The 19,141-nt window shown below is 40.5% G+C and overlaps 1 protein-coding gene across 7 annotated transcripts in view; it reads right to left on the bottom strand.

The window, feature by feature from the left end:
• Positions 1 to 19,141, bottom strand: part of LOC126950475 (cytochrome P450 3A8) — a 156,738-nt gene that overhangs the window by 116,584 nt on the left and 21,013 nt on the right. For 3 of the 7 annotated variants that reach the window (XR_007724180.1, XR_007724181.1, XR_007724179.1), the window contains exons 10-13: positions 16,475 to 16,635; positions 13,866 to 14,092; positions 12,646 to 12,808; positions 10,272 to 10,427 (exon numbers count right to left, since the gene is read on the bottom strand). Coding sequence is in view for 4 of the 7 variants with exons in the window: in XM_050784023.1 (XP_050639980.1) it covers positions 10,332 to 10,427; positions 12,646 to 12,808; positions 13,866 to 14,092; positions 16,475 to 16,635 (647 nt within the window). In the remaining 3 variants the exon portion in view is untranslated. Of the gene's footprint in view, positions 1 to 9,860; positions 10,428 to 12,645; positions 12,809 to 13,865; positions 14,093 to 16,474; positions 16,636 to 19,141 lie in introns of those variants that run through there. The other 4 variants (XM_050784024.1, XM_050784025.1, XM_050784023.1 and 1 more) reach the window with 3 other exon arrangements.

Here is a 19,141-nt window from a genome sequence, read left to right as displayed (position 1 = left end):
ACACATGTAAATCAATAAATGTAATCTATCACATAAGCAGAACCAATGACAAAAACCACATGATTAACTCAATAAAGGCAGAAAAGGCTTTTGATAAAATTCAATGCTCCTTCATGCCAAAAATTCTCAATAGACTTGGTATTGATGAAACATATCTCAAAATAATAAGAGATATTTATGACAAATCCACAGCTGATACGATACTGAATGGGCAAAAGCTGGAAGCATTCTCTTTGAAAACTAGCAAAAGACAAGAATGGCCTCTCTTACCACTCCTATTCAACATAGTATTGTAAGTTGTGGTCAGGACAATCAGGCAAGTGAAAGAAATAAAAGGTATTCAAGTAGGAAGAGAGGAAGTCAAATTGTCTCTGTTTATAATAATATGCAATTATGTCATCTGCCCCAAATCTCCTTAAGCTGATAAGCTACTTCAGCAAAGTCTCAGGATGCAAAATCAATGTGCAAAAATCAAAAGCATTCCTATACACCAATAATAGACAAACAGAGAGCCAAATCATGGGCAAACTCCCATTCACAATTGCTGCTAAGAGAATAAAATATCTAGGAATCCAACTTACAAGGGATGTGAAGGACCTCTTCAAGGAGAACTACAAACCACTGCTCAAGGAAGTAAGAGAGGACACAAACAAATGGAAGAACATTCCATGCTCATGGATAGGAAGAATCAATATCGTGAAAATGGCCATATTGCCCAAGGTAATTTATAGATTCAATGCTATCCCCATCAAGCTACCATTGACTTTCTTCACACAATTGGAAAAAAACTACTTTAAACTTCATATGGAACCTAAAAAGAGCCCGCATAGCCAAGACAATTCTAGATAAAAACAACAAAGCTGGAGGCATCATACTACCTGACTTCAAACTATACTAAAGGGCTACAGTAATCAAAACAACATGGTACTGGTACCAAAACAGATGTATAGACCAATGGAACAGAAGCTGTTCCTATTCAGCCAAACTGGAAGTGCTCCCCTTGATTATTATTTTAAATGTACTTAACCCTGCCTCTAACTGGGACTGGAAACAGTCGAATACAAAGAAATCAGACTTGCTGGCAGCTAGAGGATTAGAGACATCGAAAGAGAAAAGTGAGAAAACAGGAGGGATTTGGATTGAGAGATTTAAAATCACTCTTGAATTTTCTCCAAGTGTTGTAGATACTGAATGACTTATTCTTGTGTATAAATACTAAGTACCTCCTTGTCTCTCTGATGTCTTTTTGCTTTTTCATGTGTTGTCTCTAAAATCTCATAAATCCCTGAATAATCACCTCCAGGGGCACATGGGGAAACTGAGGCTGAGGGAAAGTTAGTGAGTGTCAGAAGGGAATGCACAGTTTTTTATCTCTTTGTTCATCATCCTTTTCATTTATTTCATGAACTCACTCTAGAATTCTAGCGAAATTAGAAAGTTACAGACACTGCGGACCTATTTAGTCTAGCAGATTTAGATAAGTCTGAGATTTGTTGTTGAGTGAGAAAATAAGCAAGTGTCAGAATGACAAAATGAACTCACTTTCCAGTTTTCCAGCTTAACATGAAAGTTCTGAGAAAATGTCCACTCTGCATATCAGACACAGCAAATTGTGACACCTGCTCAGGGTTTTCATTGAAACTTAAAAACAAACCTTCCTGTTTCTACATTTCAGGGGTGACGTTTTAACTATGCAAACAAAGGTCCCAGGAATGTTTATCTTGGGGGTACACCTACTAAAGTGTTGACCTGGAAAAGGTGGTGGGGAAATTATTGCTTTTGCAGAGGGAAAAAATATGAAATTTCTGGGTAGTAATTAGACAACAAAGCCCTCACTTGGGAGAATTAGAATCTGAGAAGCAAGCCTCAGGTATGATGGAAAGATTTTCTAAGCCAGAGAGCTGACCACTGCTGCTGGCACTGTGGACATGAGGTCATAATTTTCCATCCAGGAGCCAGGCCCTAGGGAGAGCATCGGACCAAGTTAGACGCAAAGGTTTGGCCAAAGTTCACAGTCCACATGGCACATGTGACATTCTATTCAGCAACATTAAATATTTAATAATTTCATCAAATTATCCCCTTTCTAGTGATTTTGAATGTGATTCCACCTTTGGGGAAAAAAGACACAAATTCATTTTTTGCTTAAAGATCTAAGTTTGATAAACAACCACTATCTCATGTCAGTTACATCCACTCCCTCCTCAGACTCACTAATAAAGTGCCGCCTTTGAATAAAAAGAAGTAAAGCAGAACCCCTTTGTTGTGTGTCTCAAAGTGGTAAAAGATATCATGGGGAGTAAGAGCTAAGGTAGAGAAATGGAAAAACCCTCGGGGAATTTAGCATTTGTAGGAGATGATTGAAGCTGGTGCAAATGACCCAATGGTAAATACTTGATCTCCCTAATAAACTGAGTTTCAAAGCTGTCCAGGAGGAAGGGACAAAAGGCTACTCATGAGCTCTTGCTACAGAGAAGAAAGTTTGACTCTCATGTACACAGATAACAAGCCACAATCAAGGGATCCTGTTCCAACTTTTAGTACTAAGTATGACTGTACTTTCCTGGGAACATACACGGAACCAAAAGAAATCTTTATGGTGCTCACAAAGTCTGCATATTGAGTTTCGAATATCAGGTTGCTGATCTACCTTGAGATTTAGGCTGTTCAACTGAGGCAAACCTGAGGTTCCTGAGAGTTAGCAAGAAAGCCCCTGTGTGAACCTTGCCATGCTCTGGGTGATGCCTACACACTGTTTCCAAAAGGGTAAAACCTCAGACCTTCCTCTTGCAGAGAAGCATTTTTACTCATGGAACTAGGCTGCTCTTTGCAATCATAAGAAGCAAAAGAACGAGCTCAAAGACATTCATCTGATGGTAGGACACAGTAGTTCCCAAAAAAGGCAGAGGTGTGGGCCCTGGAATTCTAAGCTTTTTTAAAAGTCCATGTGAATGGGTTTCATATCTACAAAGTGAAACAGAAATCAGGTCACAGGGATTGTGATTTTATAGATATAGGGGCTGGTGAGTCACTGAGGGAGGAACTGGAATGCTCAAGAGAAGGAGGTAACATTAAGGCAATAAATGATAACAGTAACTCCAATGGCAATGATTATGTTTGTTCATCAGGTCCTTTCCTGCCTGCACCAAGACCCCAAAAGTCACAATGATTAGCTAAAAGCAGCTGAAGTCTTCATGGTCCCAATCCTGGAGTGAATACTTGATAAATGTCCTCAAACATGAGTGCTCCTGAGAGGTTTAGGCAGGAATTATTCCAGGGCACTTCATTCCTTTATGTCTAGTTAGTAAGTGGACTACACTGATTTGGGGATTCTCATCCTAGGTAGAAAGGGTGACTTTTCTTTTGTCTTCAGCCGTGATGATGAGATTTTGCATCACTGCTTCCACTCGGTCACAGAGGGTCACTGAGAGCCTATGGTGACCCTGTCTTTAGAATTTGCTCAGAGGCTTTTATGCTTTCCCTTCTCTCTAAGCTCTGACACTGTTTTAGGATCTGGCCCTTCTTAAACCATCATTCACAGAGAGGTGTTGGAGGAGTCACAGAGTCCTTATTTCTACAGATTGACAACTGTGTTCCAATCTTCTATTGGCCTTGTAGAAATGCAAGAAACTTTCAGCTACACTTCAGTCTCTGTGGTCAGATGATCTGGTTGATTTGAGCCACTGGGGAGGATGAGTGACTCATAGTTCACTGAATGACAGTGTGTAGAAGAATCACAACTTAAGGAAACAATTTCCAGGACATTCCTCCTCTTGTGGAATCTAGCCTTCCAACTGGTGATATTCGTCTGATAAGCACAGTGTCAGTGATATGATCTGAATCTGCCCCTACCCAAATCTCATGTTGAAATGTAATCTCTAGTGCTGGTGGTGGGGCCTGATAGGAGGTGATTGGATCCTAGGAGCAGTTTCTCATGGTTTCACACCATCCCCCTTGGGTGCTGTCCTCGTGACAATGTGTTTTTATGAGATCTGGTGGCTTAAAAGTGTGTGGCACCTCCTCCCCACTCTCTCTTGCTTCTGCTCCAGTCATGTAAGATCTGTCTGCTTCTCTTTCACCTTCTGGCATGATTGTAAATTTCCTGAGGCCTCCCTAGAGGCAGAAGTTGCTATGCTTCCTGTAGAGCCTGCAGAACCATGAGACAATTAAATCTCTTTTCTTTATAAATTATCCAGCCTCAGGTATTTCTTTATAGCAATGCAAGAAAGGACTACTATATCCAGACATGCTCATTTTTTTCAAGGTGATCAATCACAAAGCAGTCAGTTTATTGCCTCTGTACATCAACTGTCTCTGTAGGAAAACCCATTAAGGCTGATTCTCCCTATGGCAGGCCTGCTTGCAACTCATCTTTGATGGGTCATGTATGGACTCCCCCAACTGGGGGTTCTGGATGTCTGAAGACCTTCCCAGTCTGATGTTACTGAGGGGTGGAGGATGGGAGGACAAAGAAAAGCTGACGGAAGAGGTCACCAGCCGCCAGTTCAACTGTGAATCTGCTAGTCCCACAAGGTTGGCTGCAGAGAAGCAAATTAGGAAAATGCAGCTGAAAATTATGGTGTATATAAATGGATCCATGTGCCTCATATGTGCTTTCAGCTGAAAGACAGGGGCCTTCTAATGTCCACGTACCTTCCTGTTGATAGCAAAAGATGCAGTATTTTACATAAGTAACCATAAAATGTTCCAGACAGTTGAATTAAGACCTTGTTTTCTCTTCTAGAATGGGTAGCACTTAAGGCAGTATAGGTTCCAAACATTCTGTACAAATCCAGTGACTCTGACAATATGTGGTAAAATACAACTGAGAAATGGCCTGGAGGGTCATGTTTGGAGGACCCAGCAGAGGCAGCATATAGTGCATTTGGATATTTGCCCCAGAACAGTTAGTGGAAGTGTGTGCACCATCTACTGAAACCAGGGTGGCCTTCGGTTTTCCCACTCCAGTTTCTTCTTTTGTTGTCGCAGCCATGGCAAATCAATGACACTAATGTCTGCTTCTAAACTTTCTACAAGTTACATGGTCTCTCAGGCCAGGACAAACTATTGAGTTAATGTGTCAGCAGCATTGGCCCCTGAGGAAAGATCTAGGTGAGCGTCTAGACTCACATGGTTCCATGTCAAGGCAGAGGCTGTGCTGGGTAAGCTGTTTAGTTTCTTTCCAGCTCCCCTCTGTTTGGTAGAGTAATGCTGCTTTCGTTTTCAATGAAGAGGCTAACAGAAAAACCAGTCATCTATTGCATGTAATCGTGTTGGCCTAAGGAGGGCATGGTCTCCACTATAGCTTCTGACTCCTGGGCTGCACCAGCACTGTCTAAGGCTAAGGTAGTGTCTGCCCGGCTGCCCAAATCTGTAGTGACAGCCCCACAACATGGCAGACCACACACAGAGTGACACAGATGGTGCCCCTGTGTCCAGGCTTGAAGCAGATGAGATGCCAACCGGTTTGCCCTTTGAGTGACGTCCACTGTGGGGCCAGGACCCAAGAATATCTCTTTGCAGTTCTACCCTGAGAGCTGAGGAGTATTTTCTCACTTCATACTGATCCTACCTGGATGCCTTTGCTGTCGTCACTGGCTCACAGTCTTGCCTACTCCCTTGCCCTGAGAGTTTAACACAGCCTGCTAAGCAGATATATTCAAAAAGGAGGTATTAAAATAAACTGTCGGGCATGTATATTTAAAAAGACGTATGCAATCTTGTCTTAGGGATATACATTCGTGCATTAGACTCATATTCCTGACATTATTCTAGAAAGGTGGTGTTATTTTATACACATTTATTGTCACAAATACTGAACTAACAGCCTTCTTTTGTCATCCAGAAGGAACATGCTGGAAATAGTCTATCTCCAAAAAATTCTGGTTTAAAAACGAATGAATTTAAACCAAATCAATTCATTTTAAAATGTTACAAAATGGAAACCATGTTGCCACAACTCACTGAATTCCTAAGCTTTCTGTGAAAGAATTAAAATGAGGTTTATATTTTCTATTTTCATGTCATTGTGGTTCCCTACTCTTAATAAAAATTAACTTGAGGTAGAAGTCAAATGTGACAGGTTGAGCCTCCACTACCCACAGTGGAAGGTAACTCTTTTCTCCACCTGCTCTAGGATGCCAGGATTCCCACCAGTGAGAGGGTTCATCCTCCTGTACTGTAACATAAAGGAGAAAATATGTGTAAAATCCAAATTGGCTTTCATGGCTCCTGCGTTTTCAGGCTGCTAGCAGATTCCCATTAGGTGAGAAACAAAGCTGTATATTAATCCTAGCCTCTCAGAGACCAGAGGAAAAAGATTAAAGCAAAGAATAAATCTTCAGAACTTCCTCCAAGTCTCCTTTGCTCTAGAGATTATTCCAGAATGCTTGAAATCCATCCCCACAAGCCATACCTACAGATCTTTACCCATGCAATTCCCTCTGCCTGGAGTGTACCTGTGCCCCTTAGATGACTCCTACACATCCTTCCAAGCCCAGCCAGACAGACCCCTTCTGTTAAAGTCTTTCCTTACCAACCTCCTCACACAGATGTAACCATTTCCTCCTCTGGGTGCCTCCTATCCCCCTCACACAGTCCTATTGTCCTATTTCATCTCTACCACCATTGTGGGTTTCTGTGCCTGTTTCCCTCAGCAGAGGTGAGCTCCTCAAGGGCACAGTCTGGTATTATTTACTGTCATGACCCTGGTCCCTAGCAGGGTACTGTACACATGGTGGGTGACCAGAAAGGTTGGTGGAGTTGACTTGGGTGAGATTGCTGGGTCCCTGTGTGTCATCCCCTCTGACTCTGTAGAAATAGACTGATTACTGTCAGCAATAAGCTAATCATTGCTTGGGACTCAAATGCAGCCAGCACTGTGTCCCAACTAATGCAATTGGTCTTGTTCCATAAAGGAAAATAATAGAAGGCATGTTCTGCCACCTAATTCCTCAGAAGGTAACATAACATGAAGAGACTTACCTGTTGAGAGTTGTACTAAATGTGTCAAGGAAGATACTATGCATCAGAAGAACACCCAGAGGCACCCTGTGCCTCTCCTCTATTCATTCCTGTATGAAAGCATTCACCATGTATTTTAAAAGCTGTGCTCCTAGTACTTAGGGTACAAAGTTGACTAAGACCCAGACATTAGTTCAGTTGTTTTTACTTGTAGATCCTGCAAATAAATGAGAACATGCAATGTCTGTCTTTCTGTGCCTGGCTTATTTCACTTAACATAATGACCTCCAGTTCCATCCATGTTATTACAGATAACAGGATCTCATGCTTTTTTTGTGGCTGAATTGTACTCCACTGTGTATAATTGGAGTACTTTCTTTATCCATTCATCTATTGATGGGCACTTAGGTTGCTTCCAAATCTTGGCATTTGTGAATAGTGGCTATTGTGTACATGGGAGTGAAGATATCTCTTCAGTATATGGATTTCTTTTCTTTCAGGTATATACCCAAGCCCTGCAATTTCTGGATCTTATGGTAGCTCTATTTTAATTTTTTGAGGAACCTCCAAACTGTTCTCTATAGTGGTTGTACTAATTCACACCAACCGTGTACAAGGGTTTCCTTTTCTCCACATTCTCGCTGGTATTTGTTGTTGCCTGTCTTTTGGATAAAAGCCATTTTAGCTGGGGTGAGATGCTATCTCACTGTAGTTTTTTATTTCATTTCTCTAATGATCAATGATGTTGAGCACCTTTTTATATGTCTGTGTGGTATTTGTATGTCTTCTTTTGAGAAATGTCCATTCAGGCCGGGCGTGGTGGCTCTCGCCTGTAATCCCAGCACTTTGGGAGGCCGAGATGGGCAGATCACAAGGTCAGGAGATCAAGACTATCCTGGCTAACATGGTGAAACCCTGTCTCTACTAAAAATACAAAAAATTAGCCGGGCGTGGTGGCAGGCGCCTGTAGTCCCAGCCACTTGGGAGGCTGAAGCAAGAGACTGGCATGAACCCGGGACGGGGAGCTTGCAGTGAACCGAGACTGCGCCACTGCACTCCAGCCTGGGCGACAGAGACTCCATCTCAAAAAAAAAAAAAAAGAGAGAGAGAGAGAGAGAAATGTCTATTCAAATCTTTTGCCCATTTTTTGATTGGATTATTAGATTGTTTACTACAGAGTTGTTTGAGCTCTTTATATATTCTGGCTATTAATCTGTTGTCAGAGCGTTAGTTTGAAACTATTTTCTCCCATTCTGTGGTTTGTGTCTTCACGTTGTTGATTACTTTTTTTGCAGCACAGAAGATTTTTAACTTGATGTGATTCCATTTGTCCATTTTTGGTTTGGTTGCCTGTGCTTGTGGGGTATTACTTCAGAAATTTTTGCCCAGACCAATGTCCTGAAGAGTTTCCACAATGTTTTCTTGTAACAGTTTCATAGCTTGAGGTCTTAGATTTCAGTCTGTCTCACTCTGTTGCCCAAGCTGGGGTGCACTGGCATGATCTCGGCTTCCACCTCCCAGGTCCAAATGATACTCCCACCTTAGCTTACTGAGTAGCTGGGACTATAGGCATGCACCACCATGCCCAGCTAACTTTTGTATTTTTTGGTAGAGATGGGGTTTCACCATGTTGGCAGGCTGGTCTCTAACTCCTGACCTCAAGTGATCCGCCCACCTTGGCCCCTCAAAGTTCTGCAAAGTACTGAGATTACAGGCATGAGTCACCCCACTCAGCCAGATTTCAGTCTTTAATCCACCTTGATTTGATTTTTGTGTCTGGTGAGATATAGGGGTCTAGTTTCATTCTTCTGCATATGGATATCCAGTTTTCCCAGCACCATTTATTGAAGAGACTGTCTTTTCCCCAATGTATGTTCTTTGTAGCATTGTCAAAAATGAGTTCACTGTAGGTGTTTGCATTTGTTTCTGGGTTCTCTATTGTATTTCATTGGTCTATGTGTCTGTTTTCATATAAGAACCATGCTGTTTTGGTTACTATACCTCTGTAGTATAATTGGAAGTCAAGTAATATGATTCCTCCCGTTTTGTTCTTTTTGCTGAAGATAGCTTTGGCTATTCTGGGTCTTTCGTGGTTCCATACAAATTATAGGATATTTTTTCTATTTATTTGAAGAATGCCATTGGTATTTTGAGGGATTTCATTGAATCTGTACATTGCTTTGGGTAGTGTGGACATTTTTAACAATATTGATTCTTACAATATATAAACATGAAATATCCCTTTTTGTGTCTTCAATTCCTTTCATCAGTGTTTTACAATATTCACCGTAGAGATCTTTCTCTTCTTTGATTAAGTTAATTTCTAGGTATTTAGTTTTATTTGTGACTATTGTAAAAGGGATTACTTTTTTATTTTTGCCAGATTGTTCACTATGGCATATAGAAATGCTACTAATTTTTGTATATTGATTTTGTATCCAGCAACATTACTGAATTTGTTTATCAGTTCCAATAGTTCTTCGGAGTCTTTAGATTTTTCCAAATATCAGTCTCCTTTGTAGCTGAGTTTACAGGTATGTACCACCATGCCTAGCTAATTTTTGTATTTTTAGTAGAGATGGGGTTTCACCATGTTGACCAGGCTGGTCTTGAACTCCTGACCTCAGGCGATCCACCTGGCTCAGCCTCCCAAAGTGCTGGGATTACAGGAATGAGCCACTATGCCTGATCAAAAATGGCATAATTAAACTATGAATATTCTTTCTAAACAATGGGTAAAGTCACAGCGGATTAACTTTCACCTATGTTAATAATCAAATTCTAGTTCTGACAAACGCCCCATACCAACAGTGATTACAGTGATCAAAAATATTTACTTGTTGGTTCTCATTCAGTTCTATAGATTTCTCCTTAATATGCAGGAAAGCATCTGATAATACTTTTGTAAAGTGGTCTTTATTGATTTAATATAAAACTTATTATAGAATACTCCAGGTAAAACATGAGATATAAATGTCACTGTTAGAGCCATCAAAATAATTCTTGTTTTCATTAATAATTGTGGATGAAATTATTGAGAAATGTTGATTCTCTTATCAGAGCTCAGGAGGAGTTAATGGTGCTAACTAGGGGTGCTTGAACCAGGCTGTAGATAGTCCTATGAGAAGCAGAGGAGCCAAATCTACCTCCCCTGCACTAATTTGGTCATCTCCTTTATATTCCCAAGTATAACAGTCTACACAGACAGTGAGAGAGCTCAATGCATGTACAGAATCCCTGGTTATTTATGCAGTACGTTGAATGAAGCCCGTCTTCATTTCAGCGTTCTATTCACAAAGTAATTTGAGGTCTCTCGTGTTCTGGGGCACAGCTTTCTTGAAGAGCAAAGCAGAAGTCCTTAGTAAAATTCAGGCTCCACTTACGGTCCCATCCCTTGACTCAATCTTTAGAACAATGGGTTTTTCTGTTTGAAGAAGTCCTCCTAAGCGTAGTTTCAGTGGGATCTGCAACAGTTAAAAAAGCGTATTGAGTAGCATTAAATAAAGCAAAAGTAGAAAGTATAGCATCAAAGTAAAAAAATGCAGTAATGACAATAATGCTTGTAAACATATAAAAACTACTTTCAGCACTATAAATATTGGATTCTTTACACTTATTCTATAAGATGTGTGAAGATTGGATAGTGAGAGCATTCATCATCTATCATTTAACAAAATATTTATGGAGTACTCTTCTGTGCCAGGCCTGAGACAAATTCATGGGAACCTGTGTTCTTTATTGATTTAAATTTTAAGTAAAATGGATGAGTTTTTAAAATTTAAACCAGATTATTAAGTATGATGGCAAACTATTTTTGAAGAGTCATATAAAGTTAATTTTGTGTATGTTGAAACTTGCAAGGTAATCCTAAGTAGTTATTGTACATTTTAATTATATGGACAGTCTTCAACTTCCAGAGTCCAGTAATTCTTCCCAGTTGAACCCGTCCAGTGTAAAGATGGGAAGACACCTTCAGGAAACATCATCGTTTTATTTTTTATCTTATCCTCTTGGCTCCTAAGGGTAGTGCAAGTGGGGAACCTCTCAATTCCTACAGTGTTTTGACTCAACTTTTAGCCCCATTCTTATTGAGACACTGCTTCAGTATTGAGGGGACACAACAGAGTGATATTCTGATCACCATGGAGTAATGGGCATGAAAATGGCCATGGAGATCAAGAAGTGCCAGCTTGGGAGCTTACCAAGGAGTACCTTCCCCATCCCAGGTGTGCCAGAGGACCACTTTTATTCAAGGCTGAGTCCCCTGTCTGAGCACATATAGGATAGCTACACAGCTGGCCTAAAGCCACCAATAATATGGAATATGAAAATAATATGGAAACTATTTCTATCTTCTTCCTCTCCTATATAGAAAGCCTACCTAAGGGGTGGAGTTGAATAATAAATACGTGAGACTTAGAAATAAGATTTATAGGGTCTTGTTTAATATGAATCAGTGACATCTGTTCTTTAACTTCTTCAGAGAAAATATCTTTCTATAAATATAACACCTTATTATTTAAAAATTTTCAAAACCCAAGAATGTTTTCACTGCAGACAGACATGCATGCGCACATGTGCACACACACATACACACACACACGCGCGCGCATATGCATGAATAGCATTTGTTAAAGGTTCACATTAAGTAGCTTAATATATGTATGCAAGCCATCAACTGCACATCACTCCTTAAACATTGACCAAATGCTTGCGTTAGATACAGTCCCTTGCAAGGCACCACTGGGATATTTTAAAAGGAATAAAATGAGAGGATATTGTTAATGGAGGTGGGAAGACATTCTTAGATACAGAGAAAATATAGAGAATAAAACTCAATGATTCAATGGCAAATTGTGAAATTATATGATAATAGCCTCCAGTATCCAATAACAGAGCAGAGAAGTAAATGGGCCCTGGACTAGGAGGAGAAGACACTTTGGAGGGGCTTGGAAATTGAACTAGGACTTGAAAGATAAGAACAAAATGAGGAGAAAGGGAACAACATTAATAGAGTTATAACTGGGTTGAAATGGAGCCCAACTGAATGGAGCTAGGCACCTGGAAGGTGAGGTCAGTCAGGATGGCCTTGGACTGTGGTAGCCCTTCATGTCCACCAGAAATGCCTTAAATTAGTCATTCTCAACCTTGTCTTCAGATAAGAAACAATGGGGGAGCTTTTAAAGCTACACTCTGGGCAAATTAGTTTAGAATTTCTGTGATATCCCAGGCATCATGAATTTTTAAAGCTCCCTGGTGATTCCAAGGTACAGTTAGTGGTTGGGAGCCACTGTCATAAGAAAGTTTCTGTAAGTTCTGGTAGGGGAGAGCAGCATTCAAAAGTCACAACAAGGTAATCATTGCACTTTATGATTGTGCAAAATACTTCCCCATCTTTCCAATCAACTTGAAACTGAACTTAAACTTTGCTCAAGTTCAAGGAGACTGCAGATAATCATGCCATGCTAATCTATATGGACTTCACATGATGTTTTTAATGCTACAGCTTTTGACCTCGAGAACTGAAGCGCCCTTAAAGATCACAGATGGGTCCAAATTGATTCCTTGGCCCATAGGACAAATTAGTAAAAGATTAAACAAGCATATTCTTTTTAAAAAATATAGACCTTTCAGTTAAAAGAATTCTTAATAAAACATTATTTTTATAGAAAATTGACTAACCTGTGTTTCTTTACAAGGTTTGAAGGAGAAGTTCTGAAGGACTCTGATTATAGCAAGTTTCATGTTCATGAGAGCAAACCTCATGCCAATGCAGTTTCTGGGTCCACTTCCAAAGGGCGTGTATATGTAAGGATCTATGTTGTCATTGTTCTTCTTGCTGAACCTGGTTCCACATTGGTAGATTTTTTAAAAGTTAATGACATAATGCCCCTAAGAGTTACATGTAAGGTTTCTTACTTAGGGCCCACCCCTCCTCTAGTAGTACACAGGATACTTTTGTGGGCTGGTCATTGAAATCCTGCTATGCTTATTTTGCTATGAGAATTGTACGCTACAGATCCTTTCTACTCTCCTTACACTATAGGAGCTTTCAGTCTTGTTGAGATGAGATAAATACTGTTGCAAAGAATACTTATTTCTAAACACTGAAATTATATTCAGGGTGGTGATGTGTTCACACTATAGAAGGCACATAAGTGATGAGACTGAGTGATGGAAAAGTAGGTTCCTGCCTCAAGTCACACTTACGTTGGTCATGAGGAAGGAGAAGGGGAAACTGTCTTGCACTATTTCAAAATTGTTATTTTGCACTTTCCTTCTCATCTCCTCTCTTGTTTTTCCTAATCCTCCTCCTTCTCCTCCCTACCTTGTCTTATCCCTCCTTCTCCTCCTTCTTCTTCTCTCCATCTCTCCCTCTTTCTCCCCAACACCTCTATAGAATAATTGAAGTCAGATAATTTACACAGGCATACGATGCTACTATACCAAGGTAACGCGGTATCATCACTGCTTTCTTTGTCTATCCCTTCCACTAAGCTATAAATTCTTTGAAGATTAGACCCATGTTTTTATTCAAATTTTATTCCTAAATATTTGATTATATTTATGAAAAAATATTCATTTGGGGGACATAATAATAGCATTGTGATCATGTGTTTCTGAAAGAGTCCTTATATTTTGGACACTTATGACCCATAAGGACATAATTGATGACCTTCATCTTAAGTTTTTGGGACTGTGGATGGCTGTAGTTTTCTTTTTTCTAGTCTGTGGTTTGAAAAGTGTGACAATAATCAATTTGATGATTTAAAAAAACCTCTAAATATAAAAAGACAAGCAAATTATTATATAAGCCCATGACCATCCTATAGATTAAGAGAGACAGAATATGCTTGAACCAGGCTGGTTCAGGGAGGGGTCCCTTCCCAGGGGCCTTGTACCTTTCAGGGAGGAACTTCTCAGGCTCTGGCCAGTACTTTGGGTCATGATGAAGAGCATAGCTTGGAATCATCACCACCACCCCTTTGGGTATGAATATCCCATTGATTTCAACATCTTTTTTGCAGACCCTCTCAAGTCTCATAGCAATTGGGAATATTCTGAGCGTTTCATTCACCACCATGTCGAGATACTCCATCTGCAGCACAGTATCATAGGTGGGTGGTGCCTGGAAAGAAAGAAACAGATTTGGATAAATTGAGATTTTGAATTAGCTTTTAACTCAGTCCATGCAGTACTACTGAAGTATTAGGAGCTCCAGAGACTAACTCGTACTGGTAAAGGATCGAAGCAATTATAAAGTGTTTTAATAACTGTCGTGCCCATTGATGTGCTCAATGCCCCACTGAGACGTGTGGAGGTGTTGTGAAGAGGGGAGACATTTGGGACAGCTCTCACCCTAGGGACTGAAATCCGTAGCATAACCGTGTAGTGGTTTTTGTTTCTCATGGAAACAAATGTGACTAATAGGCTATGACCACTAAGATCAAAAAAATATGAGAAAGTGATTGTTACCTTTCAAAAGCAGGTCACACGTCTGTAATCAAAAAAGTAAAAACAGATAAAAAGAGCAAATTCCTGTGTTGATGTGTGGACACAAGGAGGGGAACATCACCCACCGGGGCCTTTTGGAGGTGGGGGGCGGCGGCTAGAGGAGGTATAGCATTAGGAGAAATACCTAATGTAGATGATGAGTTGATGGGTGCAGCAAACCACATGGCACATGTATACCTATGTAACAAACCTGCACATTCAGCACATGTGCCCTGGAACTTAAAGTAAAACAATAATAATAAAAAAAAGAAAGATTTACAATCAATTCATGGAATATTTTTAGTGTTTGCCTTGTGTGTGTGTTTATACAAATATGCTCAAACCAAAAAAAAAAAAAGAAAAAACAAATTATCTGTGCTACACAAGGATTATTGGTTGCACAGTCCTGCTTATATATATAAAACAAAAGAGTTACAAAGCAGGATTTGTATTTTATATATACACACTTTTGTTATATAAATAAAATGTGGAGAGAGGCCGGGCGCGGTGGCTCAAGCCTGTAATCCCAGCACTTTGGGAGGCCGAGACAGGCGGATCAGGAGGTCAGGAGATCGAGACCATCCTGGCTAATACGGTGAAACCCCATCTCTACTAAAAAATACAAAAAACTAGCTGGGCGAGGTGGTGGGCGCCTGTAGTCCCAGCTACTCTGGAGGCTGAGGCAGGAGAATGGCGCAAACCCGGGAGGCGGAGCTTGCAGTGAGCTGAGATCCGGTCACTGCACTCCAGCCTGGGCGACAGAGCGAGACTCTGTCTCAAAAAAAAAAAAAAAAAAAAAAAAAAAAAAAAAGTGGAGAGAAACACTATATTATATAAAATCTCTATAAAATAATTTGAGGACAAACTAGTCCCTTTCTATCCCAAAAATGACAAAGAAGGTTCTGGTTGGATGTAACCAGAGCACACGATTTCAGTGCTAGTGGAAGTTATAAGGAGGATAGAACCCCACGCAGCCCTGTCCTCACTTGCTGAAACAGTCTCCTAGTTGTTGCTTCAGGGATGGACTGTAATCTCTAAAGAACATTCCTTTGTGTTCACCTCACTGCCAGCCCCAAAGCCGTGTCTCTTCATGCCACAAAGAATCCCAGTTTTGGCAGAGGTCTGAAAACAGTGGAGGTGATATGCACCTAGTGTTTGGTGTTATATTTGGAAAGCAACATTATTGAGTTTTAAGACTAGCTCAGGAGACAGATACCCTGGTTCCTAGCCTGGCTTCTTCACCAGTTACTACCTGACTGGAACATAAGATAGGTGTGGGGGGACCTGGGTCAGCCTGCACAGCACACCCAGGGCCAGGCTCTGTCAGATCCCAGCCAGACCAGAGCAAGTCCTGTCAATATCAGCAGAGCTCACTATCCAACCATGATGTGTGCAAGAGTCATGAAGTGGGGAGATATTCGGGATGGCTCTCACCCCAGGAACCGAAATCCTTAGCATAACCACATAGTGGTTTTTCTTTCTCATGGAAACAAACGTGACTAATAGGCTATGACCACTAGCATCAAATAAAATATGAGAAAGTGATTGTCACCTTTCAAAAAAAAAAGGTCACACGTCTGTAACCAAGAAAGTGAAAACAGATAAAAAGAGCAAATTCCTGTGTCCATGTGTGGACACAGGGAGGGGAACATCACATACCACTATGGTGCCTGCTCCAACCACAAAATTCACAACCAAAACTGACATGAAATGAGTGTGAGCAATAAATGCTTATTGTTAGATGCCATTGAGGTTTTTTGAGGTTTTTTCCTTAGCATTATTGTAGTAACAGAAAGCAGATGAACCAGGTACAGCACTGTTTTACAAAGATCTTATGATTCTGCCAGTAGCAACAATTCCCTATGTTTCTTTCTTTTCTTTTCAGACTCTTCCTACACAGTGTCGGTGAAAGAATCAGTGATTATGCTTTTTATAAAAATTTTCCTGGGGAGTGGTGAGGAGACATTTTTGCTAAGGCTTCAGCTCCTCCCTCCTTCTGCATGTATCATCCACTCACCTTATTGGGTAAAACTGTATCAATTTCCTCCTGCAGTTTCTGCTGGACATCAGGGTGAGTGGCCAGCTCATATATAATGAAGGAAAGAACACTGCTGGTGGTTTCATAGCCAGCAAAAATGAAGATAATTGATTGGGCCACGAGCTCCAGATCAGACAGAGCTGAAAGGAGAGGAAAGACATTTTAGGTAAATCAGGTCAATGTAGGGCATCATAGTTTAGATGAAGAGAAATCTAAATGAAGCCCTCAAATACCTAGGGGAAAAAATAGAAAAGCAATTCAGAGGTACACTTGGAGTGGTTTCACTCTGATGTGTATCTTACAGAACCAGAATGAGGCAAATCATTTTAATCTAGTTTTCCCCAAGGTCTTCGAGAATGTGGGCCATCCACTCCTCCTCATGCTATCCCCGCCACCTGCATGGCTGTGTAATTTCCAGGGAGAGCATTTCTTCCTAACATACTCAGTGTTATGGATGTGCTCCTTGAATGATCCTAAAAATACTTTATTGTAAGTTAATATGAGGTAGTCTTCTCCCCCAAGAAAAATGTAATTTATTTTAGCTACAATATACCTTGACAAACTTTGAGAGAATTTGCAATATTAATGGTTAAATGTAGGGAAAATTAAAGGATGTTTCCCATAGATATGTTTGAGGGAACTTAAGGGACCAATGTTGGACTACAGACCACCTCTTGGTACCCAAAGTGTGGTCCAGGGGTCAGAAGCATCTGGGAGCTCGTTAGAAATGCAAAATCTCAAACCCCACCCTTGAACTACTGATTCAAAATCTGAACTTTCACAAGATGTGGTGATTTGTGTGCATAGCCTAGCTTGAGAAGCATGGATTATATCTTTGAGAGGCATCAGGTGATAGATCTAGGCTACAGTTCTCAGAATTGACTATCTCAGGATGTACAAGAATGAGAGATGGGGCCGGGCACGGTGGCTCACGTCTGTAATCCCAGCACTTTGGGAGGCCGAAGCAGGCCAATCACAAGGTCAGGAGATCGAGACCATCCTGGCTAACACGGTGAAACCCTGTCTCTACTAAAAAATACAAAAAATTAGCCAGGCGTGGTGGCAGGCGCCTGTAGTCCCAGCTACTGGGGAGGCTGAGGCAGGAGAATGGCGTGAACCCGGGAGGCAGAGCTTGCAGTGAGCCGAGATCGTGCCACAGCACTCCAGCCTGGGCAACAGAGTGAGATTCCGTCTCAGGAAAAAAAAAAAAAAAAAAAAAAAAAAAAGATGAGAGATGGACAAAAAGCTAGATGAGTGGTGTTGATTGCAATCTGATGAATGGCATTAAGATAGCATAAGCTCCTATGATGACAGGTTGGCCCCCCTTCTGGTTTTCTCCTGAGGGAAGGTCAGGGTGGTCTATCACTGGTCTGTTTGATCAGGACTGGATTAGGACTTTTAAAGACCTAGAACACAGAAATAAATATGGTGCCTGCTCCAACCATGTAATTCACAACTAAAACCAATATGAAAGGAGTGTGAGAAAGGTTGACAGAGCTGTGATTTACCAGTGAAGACTTCTGTGATGCAGTTGTGGGTAAATTCAACTACCTAATCATTGCATTCAGTTATCATGAACCTGATGATACTGATGTGAAATTGAACTATAATCTCAAAGTTTAGAGCTCTGCTGTCCAATATGGTAGCCACTATCCACTAGTGGCTATTGAAAATCAAATTGTATTCAATTAAACTGAAATACCATTTAAAATTGATCTTCAGTGGCACTAGCCATATATCCAGTGCTAAAAAGCTATACGTGTCTTTGATTTCTATATGAAACAGTAAAACAATAGACTATTTCCTTTATTACAGCAAGTTGTATTGGGATAGACAGATGAATAGATAGATGATAGATAATAGATAAGTAGATAGATGATAGATGGATAAATGATAGATAGATGATAGATATATACATAGATAGATACATAGATAGACATACAGACAAAAGTAGATGTAGACATGGACATATTTAAAGCGATATGCTGAAGTCAGTCCAGTCCTGCTCTCTAGAACCAATAGTTAAATATTCAGGAATTTTAAAAGATGGTTGCCAAGTCTTGGTGGCTTGAAATTGACCATGGTCATCATTTCACCACTGTCGTAGTCACAGTGACTTCAGTAAAAACCATACATGGGTTGTAAAATTAGTAGGTGAAACATTGAAGACAAAGAGGATATTTACACGGTCTCAGAGGTTATCCCCACAAGTTGCTAAGCCATTCCAAAGGAGAAAATAACTTTGCAGTAGATTAACCTGATGAACATACTTTCAACAAGTACTGCCAGCTAAAATCACCCTGATTGGAACAGTGTGGCTCCTGATTGGATGTTAGATGTATTAGGTTGCTGCAAAAGTTATTGCGGGATTTTGCCATTACTTTTCATTGCTTTTTTCTGCAACGAAAAGTACTTTTTCAGCAACTTAATAAATTTACAGGCAGAAGTTTTGATTCATTGGATCTGGAGGAGGCCGAGAACTGGCATTTGATCTGATGTAGGTGACCCACAGACCGCCGACTGGCTTTCTAGCATGCCAGGTTTGCTTAGGTTGCCCTTTAATCTTAGAACATGGCTCTCTATGCCTGTATGCCTCTAGAAAGTGCCTCCAGCTACCATTTGTAACATCCAAACATGTGTCGTTTT

Source organism: Macaca thibetana, chromosome 3 (genome assembly GCF_024542745.1).
Source record: "Macaca thibetana thibetana isolate TM-01 chromosome 3, ASM2454274v1, whole genome shotgun sequence".
Classification (NCBI taxonomy): Eukaryota; Metazoa; Chordata; class Mammalia; order Primates; family Cercopithecidae; genus Macaca; species Macaca thibetana.
The sequence above is the reverse complement of the archived record's forward strand: the minus strand, read 5'-3'. Positions and strand labels throughout refer to the sequence as shown.